At 35.9% G+C, this 12,095-nt stretch overlaps 1 protein-coding gene and 1 non-coding gene across 2 annotated transcripts; both read left to right on the top strand.

The window, feature by feature from the left end:
* The first annotated feature begins 442 nt into the window (after positions 1-442).
* On the top strand, positions 443-4,731 carry LOC111913707 (TPR repeat-containing thioredoxin TTL1). The gene is made up of 7 exons (XM_023909419.3): positions 443-1,719; positions 1,964-2,159; positions 2,241-2,428; positions 2,580-2,913; positions 3,350-3,554; positions 3,636-3,742; positions 3,897-4,731. The coding sequence occupies exons 1-7, from the start codon at positions 794-796 to the stop codon at positions 4,047-4,049; spliced, it is 2,109 nt and encodes a 702-aa protein (XP_023765187.1). The 5' UTR covers positions 443-793; the 3' UTR covers positions 4,050-4,731.
* Positions 2,977-3,096, top strand: LOC111915148 (small nucleolar RNA snoR104). The gene has a single exon (XR_002858080.1). It is a non-coding gene; the product is annotated as a small nucleolar RNA snoR104 (small nucleolar RNA).
* Positions 4,732-12,095: the final 7,364 nt, after the last annotated feature.

The following is a 12,095-nucleotide window of genomic DNA, read 5'->3' as shown; positions in this document are numbered from 1 at the left end:
TACAATTCATTGTATTTCATTAATAACTCATTGTACATCGTACCCATTTCAAAATTTATTAGACTAAAACTTTTCACACGTTATTTGTCACATCTTTCTTGTTTGACCTTCAAAATACTTTGCCCATTTAATTCGTTTTAACTAAAATTTTCTCCTTTTTAATTTGTGGGTACCCTTTTCATCCACTAGAATTTCATTTAAATTATTGAAAAAATAAAAAAATGGAAACAATATATAATAAAAAGTGATTGATTAGATATCGAGCAACATTTAATGGGGTTTAGGTATTTCATTATTATAAATAGAAGAGATAGCATAGATCAAGAAAACCAAAATAATAATAATAAAATACTACAAAAAATAGAGAGTATTTAAAGAGGGTAACCTCTAGCTCGTGAAGCAGCAGGCAAGAAGGGGAAATAATTAAATTACAAAAAAAAAAAAAAAAAACAAAAAAAAAAATCTGAAAATAATATAAAAAATCCATCATCTCCTTCTCTTCTCTTTCCTCTCTCTCTGTGAAACCCTTCTCTTTCTTTCTCTCTCTATCTTCAACCATTTCACATTCATTCTTTGCTTCCCCTTTAAATCACGAGATCCCCATCTTTTTCTTTCTTTTTCTTTCCTTCTTGTGTTCTATGTTTCTCTGTGTTGTAATTCGTCGGTGGTTGTATTTTAGTTTCAACCACAGCCATTGGTAACATCAGTAGAAAAGATTGTGTGGGGAGAGAGAAAGTTTGAAGCTTTATCTCTCTGTTGGTGAAGGGTATTTTTTTTCTGAAGTTTTTCGGGAATGTCGCATTCACGGAAGCCGGATTCGGGGTTAGGGTTTGATACACTCTCCGATCGCCTCCGGAAGACGGTCACTTGCGGCGGCGATAACACCAATAAACCAGACTTCCGAGAACTTGATTTGGGTTCGCCCATTTCGCCTTTACGAGATGGGCCAGCGGTTAGTAGCAGCTCTAGCTCATCCGGATCGGTTTCGGGTCGGACTGGAAATGGACTCCAGGTTGGTTCCGGTACTAGAAAGTCAGACTCCAGTGGGACTCCCAATAACCATTCCGGTGAGTTGTCGGTCGACAGTTCACCGACATTTTCCGTTGGTGGGGCTAGAGGTGTTAAATCGGGTCACACTCGGTCGGAATCCGGTAGCGTCAGCGGCGGCCACCCATCAATTTTTACCGGTGGAAGTTCCGCTACATCTCCGCCTGTCAATGTACTTCCTACAGGAAATATATGCCCTTCCGGGAGGGTTCTCAAAACGGGGATGATGACAAGTCGAACCTCTAAACCCGATGTGTTAAGTCTAGGCACCGGTAATTACGGCCATGGCAGCATAATGCGGGGAGGTTTGGGTTCCGGTTCCGGTTCCAGTTCCAGTCCCACCATCAAATCCACCGTCTCCGGCGGTAAACCAGAAACCCCTGTTTCCGGCGTTTCAAATTCACCCTTTTCAAAGAGATCATCAATGGATCCGGAAGATTTGAAAAGACTAGGAAACGAAGAGTACAAAAAGGGTCACTTTTTAGAGGCATTGAGTTTCTACGAGCGAGCAATTGCTCAATCGCCGGCGAATGCAGCCTATCACTGCAACCGAGCAGCCGCATTGATGTGTCTGAAAAGGTTGACCGAAGCAGTCAAAGAATGCGACGAAGCCATTAAATTGGATTCTGGATATGTGAGAGCTCACCATCGCTTAGGATCTCTTCTTATTAGGTGAGTTCAATAAAAGTTCAAATCTTTTCCTCTTTTTCACTATACCCTTTTCAACAAATCTTGAAATTTCACCCAAACCCATTTCTCAGATCTAATTCATCTCGTTGACATTTGATTTTACGAACTATGTTCCAAATTCCAATCATCATTTCCCATTCTTGTGTTTTACTTCTTCATTTACCCATAATCATGACTCATCATTTTTCATTAGGTTATTCATCTAATCTCATGTAACCAATGGCAGTTTAGGACAGGTTGAAAATGCAAGGGCACACCTTTATTTTCCCGGGTACCAACCCGACCCGAAAGAGCTCCAAAAATTACAACTTGTGGAAAAACACTTGAGCAAATGCACCGACTGTAGAAGAGTCCGGGACTGGGTTGGTGTGTTACGTGAAAGTGACGCTGCAATCTCATCTGGAGCAGACACGTGTCCTCAGGTAAACAGTTGATTATCGAATCATTATCATTATTATAATGAAAAATTAAGAAACTGAATATGTTGTTATCAAACCTTTTAGCTATTTGCGTGCAAAGCTGAAGCACTATTGAAGCTTCGTCAATTAGATAATGCAGAAGCAACCATTTTAAACATGCCTAAATTCGAAGCATCTAATAGCGCTTCATGTTCACAAGCAAAGTTTTTTGGAATGCTTTCAGAAGCATATCTCTTTTTTGTTCGTGCTCAAATCGACATGTCTTTTGGAAGGTGAGTTTTTCTTTTTGTTTTTCTTTTTGTGTTTGCATCAATCGTTTTAGTATTTACTTTTACTGTTTGTTCTTTATATATCTAGTATTCAAACGATTTCCCACATGGGAGATGATTCAAAATGACATTTTTTTTGTTTTTTTTCATAAAGATTTGAGAATGCGGTTACTTCTATTGAGAAATCAGGACAAATTGATCCAAGAAACGTTGAGATTGCTGTTTTGCTTCAAAATATAAGGTCATTATCAAGAGCAAGAACACGTGGGAATGATCTTTTTAAGTCAGAAAGATTCACAGAAGCTTGTTCAGCTTATGGTGAAGGGCTTAGATTTGATCCTTCAAATCCAATTCTTTACTGTAATCGAGCAGCATGTTGGTTTAAACTCGGGTTGTTTGAAAGATCTCTTGATGATTGCAATCAAGCACTTCTCATTCATCCAAATTACACAAAAGCCCTTCTTCGAAGAGCTGCTACATATAGCAAGGTATATATAGTGATTCTTGTTTTTACTCTTTATAATAAAGATAGTGAAATTGGAAGTAAAGAAGGGGAGCATTCAAAGTCATTTATGTTGCCTGATATACCCTTCCTACAACAATATAATCTCAACTTTCCTTTTTGTTGAACTCAAGCCATGTTCACAAGCCTCTTAACTATGAGTTACATATTAACAAACCAATTTCTATATATAGAAAGGAAAAAAATCATACTTACATTCTTTTATCGATAATAGCAATATGTTTAACTTTTACTTATAATAACAAGTAACACTGAAACAGCATTCTTACAGTTTTACATTTTGCTACCAATATAGACATTGTACATTATTTGTTACATATTGTCATTTTGCTAAAGAAACAAAAGGGTATTTGCTTTTTTGATCAAAATTTTGAAATATGTTTTCTTTTTCTAAATTGCAGCTTGAAAGGTGGAGCGAATCAGTGAGAGATTATGAAGTTTTGAGAAGAGAGCTTCCAAATAATAATGATATAGCAGAATCTTTATTTCATGCCCAAGTGGCATTAAAAAAGTCACTTGGGGAAGAAGTTTATAATATGAAATTTGGTGGTGAAGTTGAATTAATAACCGGTCTTGAACAGTTCAAAGCTGCAATTGCTTCAACTGGTTTGTTTGTTCTTTATTTTTCCCAAAACGCCCTTCGTTTCTTGCTAAAGTTTTTAACTTTTTGTAAAATTTGAAATGCAGGAGCATCTGTTGTTCTTTTTAGAACAACATCTGATCTTCAATGCAAGCAAATATCTCCTTTTCTTGATACATTATGTGCCAAATATCCTTCTATAAATTTTCTCAAGGTACAACAATTGTTACTATCTTTATACGTTTCTTGTACTATATTCAAACACCCAAAAGGGAAAAAATCATGGGTTTATAAAAAAGTTTTGATTTTTATAATAGGGAAAAAAGCATGTATACATTTGTTAAATAATTTTTCTTTTTTAATGAAAGGTTGATATTGAAGAAAGCCCTGAAATTGCAAGCGTTGAGAATGTCAGAATTGTGCCAACAATCAAGATTTACAAAAAAGGTAACCGTGTGAAGGAAATGGTATGCCCTTGTCGAGAAGTGCTGGAATCCTCTGTCCGCCATTACAGCTTCTGAAGGGCAAAATGGTAATTTTCCATTTAAACCCCACTTTTGAGTGTGATGAAGGGCAGAATGGTAATTTCCTTCTCATCATACACCCCCGGTTTACATCTATTGCTACAGCTTCATCTTCTTCACTACTACATTAAAACCACAATAATTTCATATCATTAAGAGCTCAAGTTGAAAGTCAAAAATGTAAGTGGGAACCAGAGAGGGTTAGATTAGTAAATTTATCATAAGCTTTGCAAGTTTATTAAAACTTCAAGATTCAAGATTCCATTCATTCACCCCACCCCACCTCACCTCACCACTATTGCTCTTTATGAATCTTTAGTAGCCATTTTCAATACCCATCATTCTTTTCTCATCAAAATGTTTAACCTTTTTTAGAATTCCCAATTTACCCCCTTTCTCATAAGCCTATCTTGTTTGTGCCTATCGTGTCTTCCTCCAATTGAGATAGCGTGTACCCAATGTAATTACAAGTGGGCTCCCATGGCTTGTTCAAGATATGGATATGTCCTTTGTGTATATATATGAGATAACATGAAGATATATACAAAAAGAAAACAAGAGAAAATTTGGAGGAAGCAATTGTAATGGTAGGCCTTAGTTGTACTTGATTAGTTATATACTTTGGGGGTTTTCTTTTTGTTAAATCATTTCATCAATAAAAATTCAATCTTTTTTTTTACTTTTTCTTATTTGCTTCTTACATAAAAGAAATGTTGGTCCACAATGTTTCATCTCATGCAAATGAAACGTGTGAGCTCACAATGAAGAAATAACCAAAGACAAATACACAATAATAAAACTAAAAGTATTAGGTGATGTTTCATGTTTGATGTCTTTTACTCGTTTGATAAGAGGTTGAATCTGTTTTGGTTAGATTTAGATTGTTTGATGTCACATTTAAACCATGATTATTCTAAAATGTCTCTTACTCAGTTAGATTCAGACGATCAGTCAGTCTTATTTAATTAGATCCGACTCGATAACAACTATCAAACAAGACCCTTGATAATTAGTAAAAGCAAGAAACAAATAATAATACATAAATGGTAAAAGGGTAAAGGTCAAATCTAAATTTACAATTACACCTAGACCTACATCTCCTATAGTAAACTTTATATCTATGGCATTGGTCAAAGGTGGAAAGTGGAAAGGTAAGAAGATTGTGGTAAATTTGAGAGAGATTGGGTTAAAAGTCAAAAGAAAAGGGTATATTGACCAGATTTTATCTTGAAAAAACAAGACATGTGAAGTGCACTAAAGAATAAGGGGTTTAAAAGACATGTGTATGCAATGAATGGGGAAAACCACTTAAAGAAAACCATGGCCTCCACCATTTACACCATCCATTAAATACTTCCCCTTTTTATTTCAAGATTCTTGATGGGTGTTGGTCCCCAGTTTCATGTTTTCTGGTTTTTACATTTCTAGGGTTCTTATTTGATAATTATCTATTTTTGGATAAATTATTTATCGAAATTTGAACCTCTACTTGGTGGGATTGAATTTATATATTCATTTTCATGAAACCAAACACTTTTAAGTTGTTTATGAAACCCATAAAAGTTTTAAGAGTTACTAACTAGTCTAGTAATTAGTAGCTCATAACTTAAACTTTATAAGTTTTTCAAATCTTATAAAAGATTCTTCCAAATAACTCTATTAATTATAGAATAACTCAATCTTCTATATGTTTTTATGTCGTTTTATTATTTTCTTGATGTAATGATTATGAATTTGAACTTTTTTGATGCTTATAGTTAAAGTATACCAAGTTAAAAGTGAACTAGACGTGAAAGGAGGGAATTCTTGTTTACAAAGGTTTATCCTTTTTACGAATTATTGTTATAAAACCAAAGCATTCTAAATAGAAAGCAACTTGAGATGATTAACTCTACTTGACAACGGGACAACCGGAAAATGTGATCAACGTTTTGATTTATGGTGTTTGACACCGACCATACAACGTAAATGGATACAAAGAAGACACCGAACTTTGTATGATTATGATTTATGAAGCGGAGGCACTGACTGTGATTAACAATCCACGTATTTGATGCAAATTTTCATTAACAATTCGTTTTTTTATGCAAAATAGTAACATAATTCAGCTTAGCTTTATTTTAAAGCCAAATTTCTGTCAATTGTTGCTAAAATAAGAGAAAAAATAGACAAGATAGATAACGTGTTAGATTAATGGTATTAAATGCAATTTGACAATATTAGTGTTGGGAAAAAAATTGTGTCTTTTATAAGACTTCATTTTACTTTAAGCCAGTGGTAAGACTATGCATAAGGAAGGTGGTCCAATGACCCACCTAATTTTTCAAATTTATTTAATATCTATAGAATTTTTTTGTAACTTATCTTAGAAAAAATTCAGGACCTATCTTACCAATAAAATCTTTGAATTTGTATAGAAAATTTTCTATAGAAATATTGATGAACCATATGGCTTTCAATTCTAGACTCGCCACTGCTTTAAGCCTTTATATGATTTAGTAAATGTTAACATATGTATCATATCTATGCGTGCCAAGTTAATGGCCAAGGATGTGAGAGACATTTAGGTGCACCCCACAATGGTGTCATCACCAGATTCATTATTTGGGGGATTCCATGTTTTTTGTGTTAGTATAATAAGGTCCTCTTAAGGTGGAAGGAATGAACCATTCCCAACTCAATGACACATCAGAGCTTTTTTTTCAACCCACTCAATTTGATTGTCAGTTGTCACACCATTATTTTATTTTAGTTAAATTAGAAATATATGCCTTAGTTGAAGGCATGAGACTTTTCATATATACACAAGTATACAAAGAGGTAAGAAATACAGAGATTACAGAAGATACATACAATAGTAAGACACAAGGAAAAAAAAAATCTAAAAGAGGATCTTCATAATCTTTGTTATTATCCTTAATCCCCCCCCCCCCCCCCCCCCCCCCCCCCCCCCGGCGATCGTGGGATTTTGTTCGAGCTTGGAACGAAAGGCGGAGAACAAGGATTGAGGAAGACTTTTAGTGAATACATCTGCAACGTTTAAGTGGGATGGAATAAATTGAGTCTTTAACTTCCGAGTAAAATGATAGTCAAGTTCATTACGTTTTGCACATTTATGAGAGACTGGGTTGTCACTAATGAACACTGCTCCCTTGTTGTCACATAGCAAGAGCAGACAAGTTGTAAGACAAAAGTGTAAATCAATAAGGAGATGTGTGACCTAAATAATGTCTGCAACAACATTTTCAAGGGAGCGATACTCAGACTCACAACATGAGCGACAGACAATAGGCTGTTTTTTGGAACACCACAAAATAAGGTGTCAGGACAAGATGCCCAATCAACATTTGAATTAGCGAGAAAACGAGGATTGGAGCAAGAGTAAGTCAATCTGAAATGTGATATGCCCTTCACATAATGTAGAGTCGTAGAATAAGCTTAACAGTAAGAAAATGATCATCAATAGGATTCTATAAAAAGTGGCTGACATGATTGACCACAAATGAAATGTCAAGACGAGTGATGGCTAAATACTAGAATTCACCCACTAAGGAGCAATATAAAGTAGAGTCATTGAATGGATTCCCAACATGTTGTAATTGTTGAACAGACACCATGGGTGTTGTTACACTCTTTATTTCATGAAGTTAACACATGAGAATGTTTCAAGCATACTTTAGTTGGCTGAGAAATAGACCGCCAGTTGTGTAACCGACCTCTAAAGTAAGAAATTAAAAAAGTCTCCCTTGATCTTTAATAGAAAAGGCAACATTCATCATTTTGATTAAGGAGGTAATCATAGGTTCATTGTTCCCTGTCAAGATTATGTCGTCAATATAAAAAGTAAATACAAAATAGTATGTTCCTTGCAAAGAACAAACAAGGATGTATCAGCTTGACCGCACTTAAACCCAAGCGAGTAACAAAATCATTGAATCATTGAAACCATGCATGGTGTGCTTGTTTTATACCGTACAAGGCTTTCTGAAGGCGTCATACACGGTTTGTATAAGAAGTATCTACATATCCTAGTGGTTGCTCCATGAAAATTCTTTTAGAACGAACACCACTGAGAAATGCATTTTTGATGTCCAGTTGATGTAAAGTCCATTTTGTGTGACAACCAAACTCAAAACAATATGAACTATTGATGCTTTAATTATCGGACTGAAGGAAGAGTTAAAATTAAATCCAGGAACCTGAGTGTAGCCTTGAGCAACAAGTCGCGCATGGGAACAAGCTCCCATGGGAACACGCTCCCATGTATGATAGACAGTCAACAAACTTATTTACATTAAATTTGGTGCGATAGACCCATTTGACTCCAACAACACTGACACTTGGAGGACATGGGAACAAGTTCCTATGTACGATTTTCCTGCAGAGCATGTACTTCTTCATCCATGGATTGGAACCATGCAAGAGATTTAATGGTTGATTTGAAACCTTTGGGCTCATATGTTTGTAGAAGCTGTGTAAGGAAAGCCAATCCATAGAGCATTTTTACCAAGGTAGGATACTGAGGATTGGGTCGATAGACACCTTATTTAGTACGGGTGATTGGAGTAGCAAGTTGCTGTGAAGATGTACCAGGAGATGACGAGGATGAAGTTGGGATATAAGACTATTTGGAAGGAGTGTGCGACTAGGATGAAGAGAGCTCAACATGCCCATTAGTATCTGGACAGAGAGGACATGGGCCAATAACAGATGCAGACATAGGTAGTCACATAGGATTACCAAAATGTTGGTTCTCTGGATGAGATGGAGTCGGATCAGAGAAGCTTGAAAGTTCTAAAGACCTAGTAGATTCAGATACACCATCACCTAGAAATGGTTTAAATAAGCCATAGTCTGGAATAGTGTTGTATAACAGTTGAAAAGGGGAATTGTGATCATGTAACACCCTGTTTCAAGATGTTATTTAATTAAGGGATTGTGGACTGTAATTCGATCATAAAAAAACTTTGGGCTTTAAGGAAGTAAAGTTTAAACCTTATTGTGGGATGATACTTGTAACACCCACTGCTCAGGTAAACTTTCCTTGGTTTAAGTTATTTTTTTGGGAATCTTGAAGTACGCGGGGTGTAGTTTATGTGTATACAGGTTGTACTTCATTAAACGCATGCAAGGACTTCACCCACTACGTAGGGCGTAGTGGCATAGGGTAATCCGGGGTTGTGACCCCATTTAAGGACATTAACTTCTCTTAGACCTTCTTATGACCAACCTCCATCCCTCTTAACCTCCATATTGAAACCCTAATCCTTGAGTGTGAGTTTTGAAGCTTTTTGAAGATGAATTGTAACGAGAAATTGAATAGAATCAGAGTTAAACAAGCTAAAGATCAATCAAGAACATAGAATGTAAATAGAATCTGGTTTGAGCTCATATTACTCTCAAATGAACAAGAGTACAAAAATAGACAACATATTGGGAAAACTTGTTATCTAACTCTAAGTTCAGTTCCTATTTATAGGAAACCGAGAGTACAAAAAATACTAAGTCTAGGAGTTACGCTTCGAAAATAAAATGACTTAGTAAATACATTACATATGAAATAAAGCAAATACACTTCGACTCTTTACAACAAGACTTTGACCCTAACAATCTCCCCCTTTGTAAACGAGTCGAACTACTCTGTTCGTGAGAATCTGAGCAGCGAAGTGCATCATCCTCCTGATTTTCGAATACCAAGTTAACACTTTCTTCAACTCGGTTTTATCTCCTTCATTATTCTTCGTACAACTATTCATACGAACAATGAAGTTCGTATATTGTGAAGTTGTGTATCTTTCTATCTAAGCAACTTGGAATAAGAATCTTTTGGCTTTCCCCTTTGTATCTTTTCCTGCAAACACCATGCTTAAAGGTTTTAAGTATATCTCACCATCTGCATACTTCTTCAGTTCTGGTTGAGGCTTCGAAGGTAACATAGAAACTGTTATTTTCCTTTCCACACCTGAAGCCAACTCTTCGTCCGTTAGGGCCAGACAATCATAGTAATTTTCAATGAAAATTTTAATGTGAGCAAGACCAAGTATGAACACATCGTTGTCTGTACCCTTGATTTGAGATGCTTCCATATCCTTCAAGATTAATGCAACTTGAATCAGATCATTCAAGTTCATTAGTGGAAAATCTGATATACTGAAATCGGCTTGTTGATTGTTCGCACGAACTACATGATACCTAAAATTTTGTATCATGTTTTCGAACAAGACATCTTTCTTTATTGCAACAACCTTCTTGATTTTGATGAGAGACCACACCTCTTCGGGTTCCTTTCCAAGTACAACATGAAAATGAATTTTCATGTGTGTGTAGTCATCAACATTTTCAAACTTCTCGCTTATATTGTACTAAGCCGTAATGAACATCATTTCATTAATAGGGAAATTAAGCTGATTCATGTCTGTGTTGGCTAGGCCTGTCGAAAAAACCTGAAACCCGTTCTATCCACCTGCCTCGTTCCAAATTCGGGTAGAACGGGTAACGGGTATGAACATTCGGGTAATAGGTTAACCCGATAATAATATAGGTCGGGTTTTAGGTATGAATATTTATTTTCAGGTATACCCAAATACCCGAATTCGTTTTTCAAATAATACCAAATATACAATGCAGTCACGTACGTACACTTCAAATAAAACAAAACCTTTTGTTTCCTTCTTATGAATGACACTCGACAGTTGACGCAAACTTGCAAAGGGAATACAACGCTGAAGCTGAAGTCCTGAATCGTCATCACAATTCTCAGTTTCTCACTGTCGCACGGAATGGAATTAAAAAAGTACATAACATATTATAATGATTTGTATTGTTATTATATATGTACTTGTTAATTGTATGGAATATTTTCTTACCCAATTCTTATTAAACCAACCAACATGTAAAAAAAGTTATCAATAAGTGTCATTTAAGAAATTTTCGGGTATACCCGATAATTACCCGACCCGACCTCAAAATCGAATACCCGAAACCCGAAAACCCGAATGACAATATAGGTCGGGTATCGGGTATTATTTTCTTAAGGAAATACCCATTCTACCCGACCCGTTCTACCCGAAACCCGAAATTTTTACCCGTTCGACACCCCTACTGTTGGCTATGGAATAACTTTTCTTCGGCTTCTTTTCAAAGGCATATATATGGTTGAATGCAACTTTTGACTCTATAGATTCATAACTATAGAGTTTATTCGGATCTCCCTTCTCCATGCCTGGAGGATCACTTTCCCTCAGCCTCAAGATACTTTGAATATTCCTCTGATGTTCTAAATCAACTTCGACTTCTGCTTTCTTTTCTTCTTTTGACTTTTCGACTGTAACACCTTTCCCTTTATCATTCGAAACAGGATTTGGTTTTGAAGAACTTGAGCTTCCCCTTTCAGTTGATGAACCAATTACAATCCCTTTGACTATAGGTTTTGCAATTGGTTTTGTAGTCACAATTGTTGTTGTAATAGGATCAGTTTTGGTAGGTAATGAAGTCGAAATTTGCAAAGTCAGAACCTTCCCTACTACCTTTGCATCTTCATTTGTTTTTCGAATGCCTTCTCCCTTATTATCATTCTTCGACCCTTTGCTCACCTTCCTTTCTCCCTCTTCGACCCCTGTGACAGCAGGTGGGGCATTCTGGGGCAACATCTGAGCAATTTGTTATGGAAGTTACAACCTTTTTTATGACTTGATCAAGAATATTTAATTTCTGAGTAAGAAAATCAGGAGTTAAGAATGAAGTTGGAGTGGGCTTAGAGACAACTTCTTTCAACTCTGCAAGTAAGGCATTTAGTTTTGCAAACTGATTTTTGTCTTCAGTTGCCTTGGCTTCGAACGATGGTACAGTTGCTTGGAATGTTTGTATGAAATTAGTTACAACCCCAATAATGATATCAACTTTCTCCTGAATCGAGTTGTACCTATCATTCACTTGATGAAGTTCACTTGAAAATTCCTTCTTTAATTCTTCAAGTTTGAGATTCACATCCTCTCGTACCTTCTTCACATCATGTACGAAGAGAACATGCCTCTCTTTTGCAAC

This window comes from Lactuca sativa, chromosome 7 (genome assembly GCF_002870075.4).
Source record: "Lactuca sativa cultivar Salinas chromosome 7, Lsat_Salinas_v11, whole genome shotgun sequence".
Lineage (NCBI taxonomy): Eukaryota > Viridiplantae > Streptophyta > Magnoliopsida > Asterales > Asteraceae > Lactuca > Lactuca sativa.
Note: the sequence above shows the minus strand (reverse complement) of the source record. Positions and strands in the feature narration are given on the sequence as shown.

Bases quoted from the DNA above. Each gene is read 5' to 3' on its own strand.
- LOC111913707 (XM_023909419.3), top strand. From the start codon at position 794: ATGTCGCATTCACGGAAGCCGGATTCGGGGTTAGGGTTTGATACACTC. The intron at 2,160-2,240 runs GTAAACAGTTGA...CAAACCTTTTAG, and splicing joins GAGCAGACACGTGTCCTCAG to CTATTTGCGTGCAAAGCTGA. The intron at 2,429-2,579 runs GTGAGTTTTTCT...TTTTTCATAAAG, and splicing joins ATCGACATGTCTTTTGGAAG to ATTTGAGAATGCGGTTACTT.